At 46.0% G+C, this 14,699-nt stretch overlaps 1 protein-coding gene across 1 annotated transcript in view; it reads left to right on the forward strand.

Moving 5' to 3' along the window:
- LOC144791703 (E3 ubiquitin-protein ligase DDB_G0292642-like) overlaps window positions 1–14,699 on the forward strand; it is a 148,733-nt gene that overhangs the window by 59,238 nt on the left and 74,796 nt on the right. Inside the window, exon 2 of the mRNA XM_078666455.1 lies at window positions 6,726–6,820. Coding sequence (XP_078522581.1) covers window positions 6,726–6,820 — 95 coding nt within the window. The remainder of the gene's footprint in view (window positions 1–6,725; window positions 6,821–14,699) is intronic.

The raw sequence follows: 14,699 nt of genomic DNA on the forward strand, positions 1-14,699 counted from the left end.
AGTCCGACCATTGCATAGCATGTTCCTCTCGTATTGCGGCTAAGGGCTCGATGCCAGGGAGATATTAAGGGCAATCGACTTTTCTGTGTTAATTTTGAACACGGAAGCGCGTGCAAACCCGTCCCTTTCAATAAAAAGTGCACGTAGCGATTGGACAGGGTCGGTCAGGGAGAGCAAAATGTCATCCGCGTAGAGGCTAATTGTGTGAGTGTCTCCACCAAACCGTATGCCCTTGATGAGAGCATGTTGCTAGACTCTCTGTGCCAGCGGCTCCATGTAGAGGGCGAACAAGATGGGGGAGAGGGGGCAACCTTGCCTGGTCCCCCTGCCGATCTGGAAGCGTGGGGAAGTATGCCCGTTGACTCGCACCGTGGCATTGGGTTGACCGTAGCAATTGAGACTGCGGGTACAGAGGACATCTCCCAGGCCAAAATGATGTAGGACCTGTTCAAGGTAGGGCTAGTGCACCCTATCGAATGCCTTTTCGGTGTCAATAGTAAGGAGCATGCAGTCTGGTTTCGTACGCGACCCCGCCTCATTGAGGTGGAGGACCCGCCTGGTGTTGTCGCTGGTCTGTCGCTGGGGTATGAAGCCTGCTTGGTCTGGCTCCACCAGCTGTTGCGTGTACGGTGCAAGTCGGCTGGCTAGAATACCTGTGTAGAGTTTAAAGTCTATGTTTAAAAGCAATATCGGCCGATACGAACTGCAGCGGGTCGCGTCTCTGCCGGGCTTTGGTATCACCAAGATGGACGCCTCCAGGAGGTTCGCGGGGATCGCACCAGGCTGGTCGAAGGAGTTAAAAAGATCTCGCAGGAGGGGAGCCAACTGGTGGCAGAACGTCTTATAAAAGGTTGCGGGGTAACCGTCAGGTCCTGAGGATTTCCCGAGTTTCAGGCGGGAGATCGCGGACACCACTTCTTCCAGGCCAATGGGCCTATCCAGAAAGTTCGCTTGGGCACGGTTGAAGGACGGGAGGTGCGCTCCCTGTAGGCAAGACTGACCAGCCTGCGCGTCGAGAGTGTAGCTAGGATAGAGGGACCGATAATATGATCCGAAAGTCTCCGCTATTGCCGCCTCGTCCGAGACAAGGTTGCCCCTATTTGCCTGTATGGCCTGCACTCCTGTCCTCTGGCGCTGCTCACGCAGCTTGTTCGCCAGTAGCCGTCCGCAGCGATCTCCCCCCGTGTAGTACACCTGCCGGAGACGGAGGGCCGCGTATTCTGCCGCATCTTGGACTAGCGCTGCCAACATTTTCCTCTCAGCGCACAATTGACGCCAGGCTCGTGTCGCACCTGTGCGCTGGTGCATTTGCTCCAGTTCCGCGACTTGTTGCATAAGTTCGGCTAGTTTCTGCGCCCTCTCCTTATTGTTGGCCTTGGCTATAGATATAAACTCCCCCCGTAAGACCGCCTTGAGGGCAGCCCATTGAGTAGCGCGCGTGGTATCTGTATTGTTGTTATGTGTCAGAAAATGTGTGATAGCAGTTTTAATCCGCTCTACTGTCGAGGGGGTATGGGGAAGGGATTCCCGAAGCCGCCAGTGACGTTGTGGGGTCGGTGTGGCCGGCAGTAGGAAGGTGGCCACCACCGGGGAGTGGTCAGACAGCGAAGCCGGTAGGATATCTGCTTCTTGCGCTCGCGATACGAGTGGTGACGTGCAGAGGAAGTAGTCCAACCTGGCGTAAGATTTGTGGGCCCCTGAGTGGTAAGTGTAGGCAGTGCTGCGTGGATGGAGGTTTCTCCATAGGTCGGTGAGACCAAGATCTTGGAGGTGTGCGTGTCCGGACGTGGAGAAAGCCTCCACTTGGCCTGACCTTTGACAGGAGCGGTCTGCTGTGTTGTGGAAAACTAAATTTAAGTCGCCTCCAATCAACAAGTGTCGCTCAGTGTTGGCTGTAGCAGCTGCCAGTGCTGTCTGAAGAAAAATTTCTTGTCCCTCGTTGGGCGCGTAAAATGAGGAAGCGGTGTACCAGCAGTCGCCCTTTTATTTCCACCTCCCGCTGAAGGACCTTGCCTGTGAATGATTTGGATACTAGTATTGCTACCCCGGCAACCTTCCTGGAGGAAGACGAGAAGAGCTGTGTGGGAAAGGCACGGGATTTAAGTCGGTGTTGGTCTTTGGGCAGTAAGTGCATCTCCTGGAGGAGGCAGATATCTGCCGAGGAGTGCTCCAGTAGGGACAGGCCCGCTCGGTGCTTAATGGGGTTATTAAGCCCTCGCACGTTCAGGGAAAGGACCCTAAGTCTGGAGTGCGTCATTAGGCATCAGGGTGACTGTCAACGCTCTGGGTGCAATGTTGTAATAAGGCAAAAGGCCACAGAAAAACAAAGAAGAAGGTGGACGAGGGGTGCCCCCCCTTAACAACTTCCCTCCCAACTTCCGCCCTCCCCCACCTCCCCCTCCCAAAAAACCCCAAACTCCCATCCCTTCCTCCCTCTTCCCCGCCCCTCCCCCCTCCGCTCTCCTCCCCCACCTCTCCCTACCACCACCCCAACAACCCCCAACTTCCCGCTCTCTTCGCAAGACTCCCCACAACAGCAAACCTCCCTACCCCAACACCCCAACAGTGAGAAGTCAGTGTCTCAGTCCTGCTGGTCCATCGCAGGGCTGTGGTGTAGTAGTCTGGTGGAGCGTTTCCACGTGGCGGCCACTGTGGCCCCCCGCCCGCCCCTTCCGGCCCAGGTGCAAAAGAGTGCTAAGCAGACCCCCCCTTTGTATGAGCTCAGTCAGAGATCTACGTTTCTTTGGCCACCTCTCGGATGGCTATGGCCTGCTCTTGAGAGATGAAGTGGGCCTCGGGTTTCAAATGTGGTTTAGGTGAGGGTCTGCGGCTGACGCTTTGCCATCCTCTGTTAACTTGTCCCTGTGATCGTTGCGTGGGTGTCTGTTCTTCCGGTTGCTCTATGCCCAATAGCGCACAAGTGTCATGCAGTGATCGCAGTTCCCACTTAAACACCAGTCTGAACGGGTGACCCCAGGAGTATGGAATCTGCTCTTTCCGTAGAAAGTCTGTGGCTACCCTGAAGGTTTTCCGCTTCTGTAGTGTGATGGCCGAGAGTTCTTGATACAGGGCTATTGGGCAGTTGCGAAACTGAAGAGGTTGTTTTCGCCGGGCTTCCTTAAGGATCCTTTTTTTGAGCGGGAAGTCCGTCAGGAAAGCCAATATGTCCGGGGGGGGCAGCAGGCGCACGCCGAGGGAGCCCCACCCTGTGTGCCCTGTCGATCCTGACCACAAAGTCTGTTGGTTCCCCCAGGATGTCGCGAAATAAGGCTTGCAGGTAGCTTGTTATGTCTGTCCCCTCTTCCTTAAGAGGGACCCCCCGGACCCGTATGTTGTTTCGGCGGGACCGGTTTTCAAGGTCCTCTGCATGCGCCTGCAGGTCCAACTGTTGGTCTTTCAGTCGTATGACCTCTTGTTGTAGCTGTTCTATTTCCTCGCTCCTGGCTTGATCTGTCTCCTCAATGACTGCCACTCGTTCCCTCAGGCTGTCTACTTCTCTTCTAATCTCCCGGAACTCTCCCGCCACTTCTTGTTGCAACGTTTTGAAGTCGTCTCTGAGCATGTTGAATAGCGATTCCAGGAAGGACTTAGTTATGGGCCCTTCTGTCCCGGATTGGCTGGGTTGTGGTTTGGTGGTCTCGGGCAAGGGCGGCCCTTTTTCATTTCTCGCCTGGGTTGTAGCGAGCAGCTCTGGGAGTGTGCGGTCCCCTTTCCTCCGTTGGCCCGCCATTGTGCCCTCCGTCTCGGCCTCGGCCTTACCGGCCCTTCCGAGGAATTGTTCTATGCGCCCGGTGTCTCAAGGGTCACTGTGTTGTCTCCCCGGTGGCAGGTCCCTCCCAGGTGCCCCGACAGGGAGCGGTCCCGCGCGATCTTCAAGGTCAGGCCGCTCAAAATGGCGCTTCTCGTTGTGTTCCAGAATAGGGCGCGGCTGGGGCGGGGGTCCGCTGACACCGCGGCCTGTGCTGTACTGGGCACCGCGTGATGGGCTCCAGGCCCCAAGGCCACTGCTCTGTCTCCTCGTTGGTCGGCCTCTCCCGGTCGCCCCGGTTGCGCCTGGGGCTTGTGGGCTCCCCAGCAGGCCCAGCAGTCTAAAATGGCGCCTCCTGCTCTTTTTCTGGGGCGGGCGCGCCTGCTTCGGGTGACCGCCGACACAGCGGCCCGTGCACCGCCGGAGCCCCTAGCGACGGCCTCTCAGTCTCGGGGCCACCGTTTCGATCCCCCGTCGGCTGCCGTAGAACAGTCGACCCAGCCCACCAGGCCCCCCGGGCTCTCTCCCAGTGCTGCCCCACATGTTGTTGGTGGCTACGGGGGGAGCCTTCTGCCGTTCGCCACCGCACCCGTGCCTCCTCACCTCCTCGCCGGCGGCGGCGTGTTCCGTGTGTGGGGTGTTCTCCGTTGGTGGGCCCTCGCCGTGCTCCTCCGTCTCTTGCTGGTGTAGTCTGGCCAACGCCTCACGGCCAGGGGGGGAAGAAAGGGGAGGCCTGCGGTCCACGAACTGCAGTCGCCGGGCCTCCGCTGTGTCGTCACTCAGGCTCCGGGACCCCGGCACCTCCAGGCCCCGGTGTACCACCGGGCCGGCTCTGCCGCAACCTATATGCTGTGTCTGGGTCTCCGCCCGGCGCTACCGGCACCCGCCTCGCATGCAGACTGGTCGGTAGCTGCGGCTCCTCGGCTCACTGACACCCCGTCCTCGATGTCGCCGCGTCTCCAAGCTTCCCTGAACCTCCGGTCGCCGATAGTGCCCTTTTTGGGGGGGACACTGTGCTAATTATCGGACTTGGGAAGCGACGGGACGGGGAGCTCACCGGACCTGCGACCGTTTACGCCGCCATCTTGGCCACGCCCAGTTGGCATATTTGAAACACCCCCCGAGTATAAATGAATTAATATATTTATTAAGTAGTGGATTGATTAAGCTAAGATTGGACAAAATCGCACCTTAGAGGAGCGAGAGAGACTTTGCAAAATGATATAAGTACTGCTGCCTTAGTCATGAAAATCTCAAAATAAAATATTATTACATTTATATACTTGTGAAGTTTTGGGAACTCCCTCGCATGTATATTTATAGTTAAATGCAAACTTCAGATAGAGGTGTGTTCTTAAAAGAAGGTAATGTGTGATAACTTTCTCTGGTTTCCACAATAGTTTGCAAACCAAAGAGATATGTTATCCTTAATTATTACTTTTTGCACCAGATGGTTGCTTTTTATTTTTTAAGAAATGTAACAGTATGTGTTCTGTTTTGGAGTAGGGTGTGGTTTTGGTAATGTGCTGATTACTTTGCAGTTCAGAGCGTAAAGTGCTGATTACTTTGAAGGTAATCTTAATTTCTCCTAATACATTTCTTTGTCTCATTACTTAGAACCCTCCTGAAGGGTTTTGAGCTTGATCCAGTGTTTGCTTTCTGATCTTAGGGCAAGCAGTGGGTCTATCTCCTTGTATGGGTCCCTCAAGGATAGGAAATAGCCAGGTGGTTAGAGGAAAAGCGCATAGGGATTTTCGTAACCATGGTCACATGATGTCTGACTGACTAAGTACTGAATTGAGGGAGAAAAAGTGATATTGAAAATGGCTGATAGGTAACAGGCGTGTTACTGAAATGGCAAAGATCTAGTGCAATACCATCTAATGTGCTTCACTTCTAGTGTATCTCACATGAATGTTTACATGTTTATATTTTCAGCTAAATGCCCACTTGTTCCATGTGGACTTATGTCTCAATTATGAGTCAGCAGTCCACGGACCTCCAGACTCATGTAGGTGCAGCGGTGGTGGTCTTCCGACCACCCTATTACAATTAGGGAGGTCGGAGTGCCATTGCTCCACCGCAACCAGCAGGAAACCACCGGGCCCGCCAAAGATATTACAAGTTTCTTCTCCACGATGGTTTTCATGGCGGTTCGTTCTCCATGAAAACCGTGGCTGGGAAGCTTGTGTATCAGATAGATCAGCACTCACTGTTTGTTACTATATCAGAATGTTATCTTTTAACAATGTAGGATTTGTCAACTACAATTTTCAATTTCCTAGTAATTTACAATCATATTTCATAAATTGATACAAGATTCTTCAGGGTTGTTGCGTGTTGATGAATTCTTTTTATTGAAAATTTACATAAAATTCACATCAGCGTAGACAACGCGTTTCGTCCCTACTCCAGAGACTTCTTTAGGTCTTAATCCTCTCCCATTGATGTTTTACAGTGATCCGTTCATATTGATTAGTCCAAAAGGGTCCTTAATTTAAAAATGAGAGGTCTTCGATTTTTATTACAAGGCAGGATTGTTCCAGTTCAGCAGCTTTCTAGTTTTGGCCCCTGTCGGCAAAAGAACCTAGTCAGTAATTTACTCTGTGTGTTCGCGCCGTCTCTGGGTTAATCGCCCCCTTGTGCCTCTGCGCCATGGGGTGCATGCAGGGGGGCACAAAATGTGCCCCCTGTGTCCTTGCTCCCCAGTGCTTGCACGCATGGACTTTTTAGTTCATTCGGTGCAGAAACAGTTATTTGCGTCCCCATTGCCGACCCATTTTCTGGGCACCGCAGTGGGAAAATCAAAAAAAGCTCGCCAGACACGAGAAGCACTCATAGTGTTGCGAGCAGCTCGGCCACGGGTTTGGCCGTCAAACTCGTAATCAGGCCCTTACTTTCCACACCCTTCTCACATTCTGTACATCATTGTGACAAGAAACAATCTCAATTCACAAAACCTCTTTATTTTAATCAGGTGACGATGAAGACGTCCTCCGTGTGGAAATGTCTTGTGGGCATGCTGTGGACCCTTCTTCTTTAACTGGATGGTGTCGCAGTTTAGTTGATCAGGTATGACAGATAAAGATGGTGTCAATGGTAGTCTCTCTTCAAGGGAACATGTTGTCATACATGGGCATCCATCATGTTGTTATATGCTAAAGTCTGCCAAACCGCAGGTTAGTTAAATATGGAGCTTGATAGTTGAGCATCCTTAGTTCCACCCACCAGTGGTGTTAGCAGAACCTATGTGTTTATGGGTAATCAAAAACTGGGCCTAGGGTAGTAGGTTATTCTGTACTTGGAAAGCAAGAGTGGGATAGCTTTGACTCTTTGTTTACTCACTGCTTTCTTTTACCCACCAGATCATATAAGGTACCTATAAACTTTGTGGATTGACGAACCTTTCACACAACCCAGGGCAGCAACTAAAGTTGCTGTGCTGCATAGTATGAAATGGAGAGAACCTAACAGTGCAATATCTTCTAAGATATGTTGTTGCTTCTCTCTATTCTTGCACAGATGCTCGAGCTTGCCTTGATCCATGCACACTCCTTTGCATCGCAGTGCAGGAGTGCGTGCGTGATGCCATAGGTTTTGTATTGAAAGTGTACCTTTTATGGTACAATGTTGGCACATAGTTTAAAACTTCCCCTCACTGGATGTGGGCTGGACAGCACAGAACATGTGCAATGTTGGAAAAATAAAGAGAAATGAATATATTTCTCCTTTTTAATGCCTGTCTCGAAAAGCTACTAGCTTTTGAAACAAAGTACTTTCTGCCATTTTTGATAGGGCTTTATATCAAAACCCATGGGTGGTTGCATGTAAACATCTAACAGGCCGTTTTCTGGAGTTTAAGGCCCAACCGAAGCTGGAAATATGTTGGGATGCCATAGAGAAACCGCAGGATCGTAAACTCTATTTTCAACTTAGAGTTGGCTCCCTCCCATTAAGGTCATTTACAGCTAAATGGGCAGGAGAAAACAATAATGATACATGCCCAAGGTGTGGGGAGGAACAAGAGTCTCTAAGTCACCTCTTTTTCTTTTGTCCTCTGTATGCTGCCCCTAGATCTATGTGGGTTAAGCCTATCTGTAAATTACTTGGTACCCGCAGGCACGAAGAGGCCTTAAGAATTTTATGTAGAGACCCTAGCCCCCCAATCGCTATTGCTGTAGCCAAGTTTCTGAGATGGGCATTGGTAATTCGGGCTAAACAAATTGAGTCAGAGGTATGAATAACAAGTTTTATCAGCCATAAGATAGTCGTAAACATGTGGATTGTTCTACTGAAATGAGTTTGGTCCAATGCTTCCTTGAACTGTATATATATTGATGACTTTTTTGTATTTTATCTAATTATGTAAATTGATTCGTCAATTGTCTCTTGTAGTTTAATTCTTTTTTAAAATATTTATTGTATACATTTTATTGGAATTTTTATGGTAAAATGTGGATTTTATGTATACTTTTATGACTTAATTGTCGAATAAAGTTTATGATTCGCATGTAAACACCCATGTACCAATCATAGTACGCCCTGTTGATGCAAAGTAGCGGATTGTAGTGCACTACTTTACATTACTTTAAGACTACTTTCAAGTGCAAGAACTTGTTTTTTACTGGAATGTAAAGTACAGTTCTACAAATTGTGCTGATTTACGTCACTTTTGTGATGCAAACATAGCACGGAGTCCTAGTAAATCTTACTCATGGTGTGAGATCACTCGAACTGCCACAGACGGCTGCAGCTACCAGCACTCTCAAGGTAGCACTTTACACAGGAAGTAAAGCTCTTCCATCCAGAGTAGACTTGCATTCCAGTGTGTGCCTTGCTTTATGAAAAGCATATCAGTATATTGTTCCCTTCAATGCTACATCGAGCAGAAACATCACCACCTGATAATACCTCTTTATTTATTTCCATTGGGCCATATTTATCAAACTTTCATACGGCGGAACGCAGCAAGCCCCCTTGCTGTGCTGGACTGCTTTATAGGGAAAGGGAAGGAATGTGCCTTATTTATAATTATATAGAGCTTTACTTGTGCTGGTGCACTTTTGGCTGCCTAGCACCAACGCAGGTACCCTTGCATAATGGTGCATGGGTGCCTGCATTTCAGGCAGGATATGTTTTTTCTTGAAAGGGACACCTTCCTGCACAAAAATAGTCCTCAGAGCCATTTTCCTATTTCTATGTGCACTGCAGAATACAGCACACATAGAAAGAGGAAAAAACGAGGAGAAATAAACATTTCTCCTTGTTACGCCTCACTTGGGGAGGTGTAGCATTTTGATGCATTCCCAGGCCTGCTACTCATGGTAAATCTGGGAATGTGCCAAAATCCGCCCGTGGATGCATGGATACATCCATGCTCCATCCAGGAAATGCCTCTGTGGCACAGTAACGCAAGGCTGCAATTTGCACTGCCATGTGTTACTACAGATTTCCAAGCCATGCAGGGCCTTGCAAGGTGGCTTTGCGTGGCTTGATAAATCTGGCTTAAGTGTTGCATCAACTTTGCACCCCCTTGGGTGGCGCAAGGGTGACACAACGCTGTGATAAATCTGGCCCTAAGTACCATATTTGCAAAGATGTCTCTCAAACAGCGCAGCACCAAAAATTGCTGTGCAGTGTTGCATGTGAAGGAGAGAGCATGAAAGCACAATATCTAGTATGGTATGGCACTAACCTGCTCACCCACTAATGGTGATGCACAATCAGGCTGCCTAGTGCCACACACACACCTTGACTCTGTGTTATGTCTAGCAAAAGTTTTGTAACTTAATGATATTTAAACAAAATATTGAGTTTTAAATATTGGGAGAGAGAAATATAGGAAAAAAATATTGTGATACAGAAATATCATCATGAATATCGTTTTTTCAGGTAGGTAATATCATTGTTGAGAATATTGTTGTTTTCAATTTCGTTATCAACGATACAGTTGCAAAGAATATTGTTTTCTATTTATTTGAATGTGGTTTAGTTCATATATTATTTTTTTGTATAATTGCTATATATTTTTTTAATATAGTTTGTAATTTTAAATGATTTCAAAAATTGTCTTTTATGGCACGACACAGAGGCCAACATTATGCAATAAATCCTTTATTGCCACCACTCAGCAGCAAGAAAAACAGTTTCTTAGATTAGAGAATACAGAACCTCTAAGAACATTCCAATAACAACAAAACTCCTCCTCATCATCTCCTCTTCCTTCTTTTATTGCTGCTGCTCAAAAAGAAAAGTATTACTCCTAATTGACTTAAATGGAAATGATCATTTAAATATTTTAACACTATGAAAAGTTTATAATATAATTATATAATTTATTATTAAATAAGATTATTTATATTAGATTTGTAGACATGATATAAAAACATTTAGGTTTAAGAATTAATTAAATAGCAATTTCGGAGAATATAAATAATTTAAAATGTAATATTTTTAGAGGAATATGATGTAATGTTCATTATCAATTGAAAGAAATTATTCACTTTATCAAATTATTAAGGAGTACAGGTAAAGTATTTGATTTTCACGAAGCGTACATTTTTTTTGTGTTTATTAAGAAGATACTTCACTTTGAACAATGCATGCATGTTTTTAACAAGGAAAGCAAGGTTTATGTTGTTGAAATGTCAGTGTAATATTCATTTTAGAAGAAACCGTTAATACGCGCTAATGCCGCGAGCGGTTTGAAATCGTAAATAAACAGGAGCTTTACCGTCCCAAGCTCTTAGTCACCCTCGCGAGCCTATCTTATGACTCAGCACAGTCATTTCTGAATCTCCTATCGAGCCCTTCTCTTGACACCGATCATTCTTCTCTGACTCGAAAGTAGGAGAACACGCGTTTACGCGTATATGTTCGAGCTCAGTTTCAGAATTGTTTGGCAGAGTAGTGTTGCCGTACACATTCGGTTGCTTAGCAATGACTTTACACTAACAGAATCGGATATTCTAGTCAGTTTCATGAGGAGAAAAGAGAGTGTTTAAGGTGGTGTTAGCGATCGGATTGGTATTGTTTTAGGAATAGGGGTTTGAGACTTGATTTAATGTGTTTTAAAGCTTGGAAAAAGGAATTTGAAATCATTAATTAGAGAAGTAAGGTTTGTTAAGGAAAATATTTAATTTGAAAATATTTATTATTTTAATTACGTTTTTAAAAGTGTATTTTAGAGTGTGGAATATAATAAGTAGTTATTATGGAGCATGGAGAGGGTTCTCTGGAGGTGAAATTGAACAAAGTTATAGAAAAATTACAACAGAGGTTTCTCTGAGAATGGAAAGGAAATTAGAACTACTGACTGCTTCTAAGTGTAGTAGACTTAGAGGAGGAAAGGTTTTGGTCCGCACCTGAAAATGAAAATGCGCATGGTATCAATAGGAACGAATCACGAAAAAGGAAACATATTTCTTCCAGTGTTCAACTGGGGAAGAAGAAGAAATCTACTGTGGTAGAACATGTTTGCTGTTCAGAAAGGCAAGTAGAGGATGCCTCGGGCATTAAAGATAGGCAAGTAAGTTTCAAAAGGAACAAGTAAAAATGATAGACTTAGAGGTACAAGATTTATTAAAGAAAGGAGCAATAGAAAGAGAGAGAGAGTTTGTAGAAGGGTTTATCAGCAACATCTTTTTAGTGGAGAAAAAGGACAAAGGGAGTATGGGTCCAGTAATACATTTACGACAGTTAAACGATTGGGTAGTTTATCACCATTTCAAAATGGATACATCTGTTGAAAGATGTGTTCTTGAAAGGAGACTGGATGACCAGATTGGATTTGAAGGATGCTTATCTTACAATACCAATTTAGGAAGAGCATCAGAGATATTTGAGGTTTGTGTGGAAAGGCCAAATGTGGAAGTTTGTTTGTCTACCATTCGGCCTGTCGTCAGCTCTGTTGTGTTTCACGAACGTGCTACGACCGGTGGCGGCTTTTCTGAGGGAGAGGGGTGTACGTCTAATCTATTTGGACGACATTTTTATTATGGATCAGGACAGGAACACTCTTCTTTCTCATACAAAGTTAGCAGTAGAGTTGCTAGAGTTGCTGGGTTTTGTGGTGAACAGAAAGAAATCACAATGTGTACCAGGTCAACAAACACAATTTTTGGGATTTGTAGTGGATGCGGTGGAAGCTGTTCTGAAACTTCCAAAGGAGAAACTAAAGAGAATTCGAAAGGAATTGAAAAATGTTCTAAAAAGAAACTGTATCTCTTTAAGAATGTTAGCACGCATTGTTGGACTTCTGTCTTCTACAATTCAGGCAATTTTCCCAGGGTCTTTACATTATAGGGCATTACAGAGGTTAAAGGCTTTGCATTTGAGGAATGGTTTGAAATATTCAGAGAATGTATGTCTTTCACTGGAGGCAAGTCAGGAGTTAATTTGGTGGCTGAGGAATATGGAAGCTTGGAATGGGCGAGCAATTTTTGGAGAGAATGCGGGTCTAGTTGTGGAGTCAGATGTAAGCTTGGAAGGTTGGGGTGCAAGATGCAGATTGCTCAGTACTGGCAGTCGTTGGACAAGTCAGGAAAGGAAACCGCATATAAATTGTTTGGAATTACTAGCTGGCTCTTTTACAAAAAATGTTTTGGGGGAACAGACTGCAAGATGCTCGGTTATTTTAAGGATGGACAATGTTTCTGCTGTGAGGTATGTCAACAGGATGGGAGGTCCACAATCGAAAGGTCTAGCAGTGATGATCTTTTGGGAGTATTGTTTGGAGAGAAACATTTATGTACAAGCAGAACATATCCCAGGCAATTCCAATTCAGTAGCAGATTGGAATTCAAGGAATTTTTACGATTCCAGCGATTGGACATTAGACAGGTTGGTTTTTGCGAAGTTGAACCTTTTTTCGGGACCCTTTCAGATAGACCTTTTTACGAACAGAATAAACACTCAACTAGAGAGGTTTTTCAGCTGCCATTCGGATCCGGAGGCTCTGGGGATAAATGCTTTTCTGGAGGATTGGAGAGGTCTTCGGCCTTATGCTTTCCCTCCTTTTTCAATGATCAGCAGAGTAACAGGGATGATTCGGAAATGGAAGGAAACGGTGGTGGTGATCGCACCATTTTGGAATTAACAAGCTTGGTACCCTATGTTTGTTGGGGATGAGTTTCGATTTGCCAATACTTCTGCCAATGTTTCAAGGAGTCTTGCGAGGTCCTCTGGAGGAGGTTCATAGTCTGGTAGAATCAGGTCAACTTCAGCTTGTGACTTTAAGACTTTCAGGAGAATCTGGAGAAAGCCAGGACTGTCATCTGAGGCTTCGAAACTCATTGAAGAATCATGGGCACATGGAACATGGAAGGTATATAAGTCAGCCTGGAATAAGTGGAATGGTTGGTGTGTGGAAAGGAATATGGATCCCGTTTCAGCAGATGTAGTTCATGTTTTGAATTACTTAACCGATTTGTATAAAAGGGGTTTGGCTTATAGGTCAGTGAATTTACATAGATCTGCTATTTCAGCAGCTCATGATTTTGTGAATGGTATTTCTGTTGGACAGGACATTATGGTTAAGAGGTTATTAAGAATCATCAGGTTGGCTAGACCTCCTGGTCCAAGATATACTTCTCTTTGGGATGTGTCTCTTGTTTTACATTTTCTTGGGTCATGGGATGACAATATGCATTTCGATCTAAAGGATTTATCATATAAACTTACGATGTTGCTGTGCCTTCTTTCTTTCAGAAGAGTTTCTGATGTGCGTGCTTTGGAAATTACAAGCAGATGTTTTACTCCTGAGGGTATTTGTTTTTACATTAAACAGAGAACACAAACGAAATCAACTTCAGTTTTTTATCCATACCTGTTTGAAAAGGAAAAGCTTTGTGTGGTGCATTGTGTGAAGGAATTTAAATGTAGAACGAGGCCTTTAAGACCTGTTGGGGTGGATCAATTACTCGTTTCTTTCAGGTAGCCATATAAAGCTGTTTCGTCACCCACTTTGGCTAGATGGGTGAAAAGGTTTTTTTCTTTTTTTTTTTTTTTAAAGTTTCAAAGACCTTTATTGGTAGATTACAAGGGTACACAGCTTTTGTGCCTACAACCAATTTGGCTGGCAGCATCATGATGTTCCTGTCAAATAGACAAAGTATAAGTACATAACATAAGCATGATAGCATGATAGCATGATAACACAGAAAGTCGCCAACAACCGTACCAGGCCGGCCGCGTTTGCCTAAAAAGCACTATGGCAATTAACCTAGGAGGAGCAATAGATCACAACATCCGAAAGAATGGAAAGTAGAAGAGGTCGTGGGCACGTCATAGACATATCTCCTGCCACTCTAGGTCGGTTAGCGGCTGTGTCTACCACACCAGCAGCATCACATATTTTAAACATCCCTCATGTATAGCTGGCCCTCATGTAGGTAGGCAGAATCTCCTCTCGGGTCTCCCACTACCCCATCCACTACACCCCCACTGGGGATTCGTTATGCAGCCCGTATAGACGGTACACGAGGCCTTTAGGCGGTGACATGTAAGGGAGTATGCTCGGTAATGTACCCCTGTGTGTACTAGCCGTCTCCACCCCGAGTCCTCAATTGCAAGTAAGAAACTAGTGGCGACCATATATCCCTAGGCCTGGATGTGATAGGTATTAGCTCAGCATACAGGGCAGATTGTTCTTGGCAGTGTATCAAATCGTTGAGCCAATCCTTAAATTTAGGCGCTCTTCCCCTGCTCCATCTACAGGCTACTCGTCTTTTAGCCATTAATAATGCAAGCGCCGTGTATCGGCGGTATGCTATTGGGATATGTTTAACATGGCTCAATAAAGCAATAGTGGTGTAGCTTCTATGCAGATATTGGTCATTTGTCTCAGCGCTGTAAAAACATGTTCCCAGAACTCTTGTACTGTCGGGCAGCTCCAGGACAAGTGTAAAAAATCAGCCTGTGGAGCCTGGCACCTGTCACACCTATCATTATC

The sequence above is a fragment of the Lissotriton helveticus genome, chromosome 11 (assembly GCF_964261635.1).
Source record: "Lissotriton helveticus chromosome 11, aLisHel1.1, whole genome shotgun sequence".
NCBI classification, from domain to species: domain Eukaryota; kingdom Metazoa; phylum Chordata; class Amphibia; order Caudata; family Salamandridae; genus Lissotriton; species Lissotriton helveticus.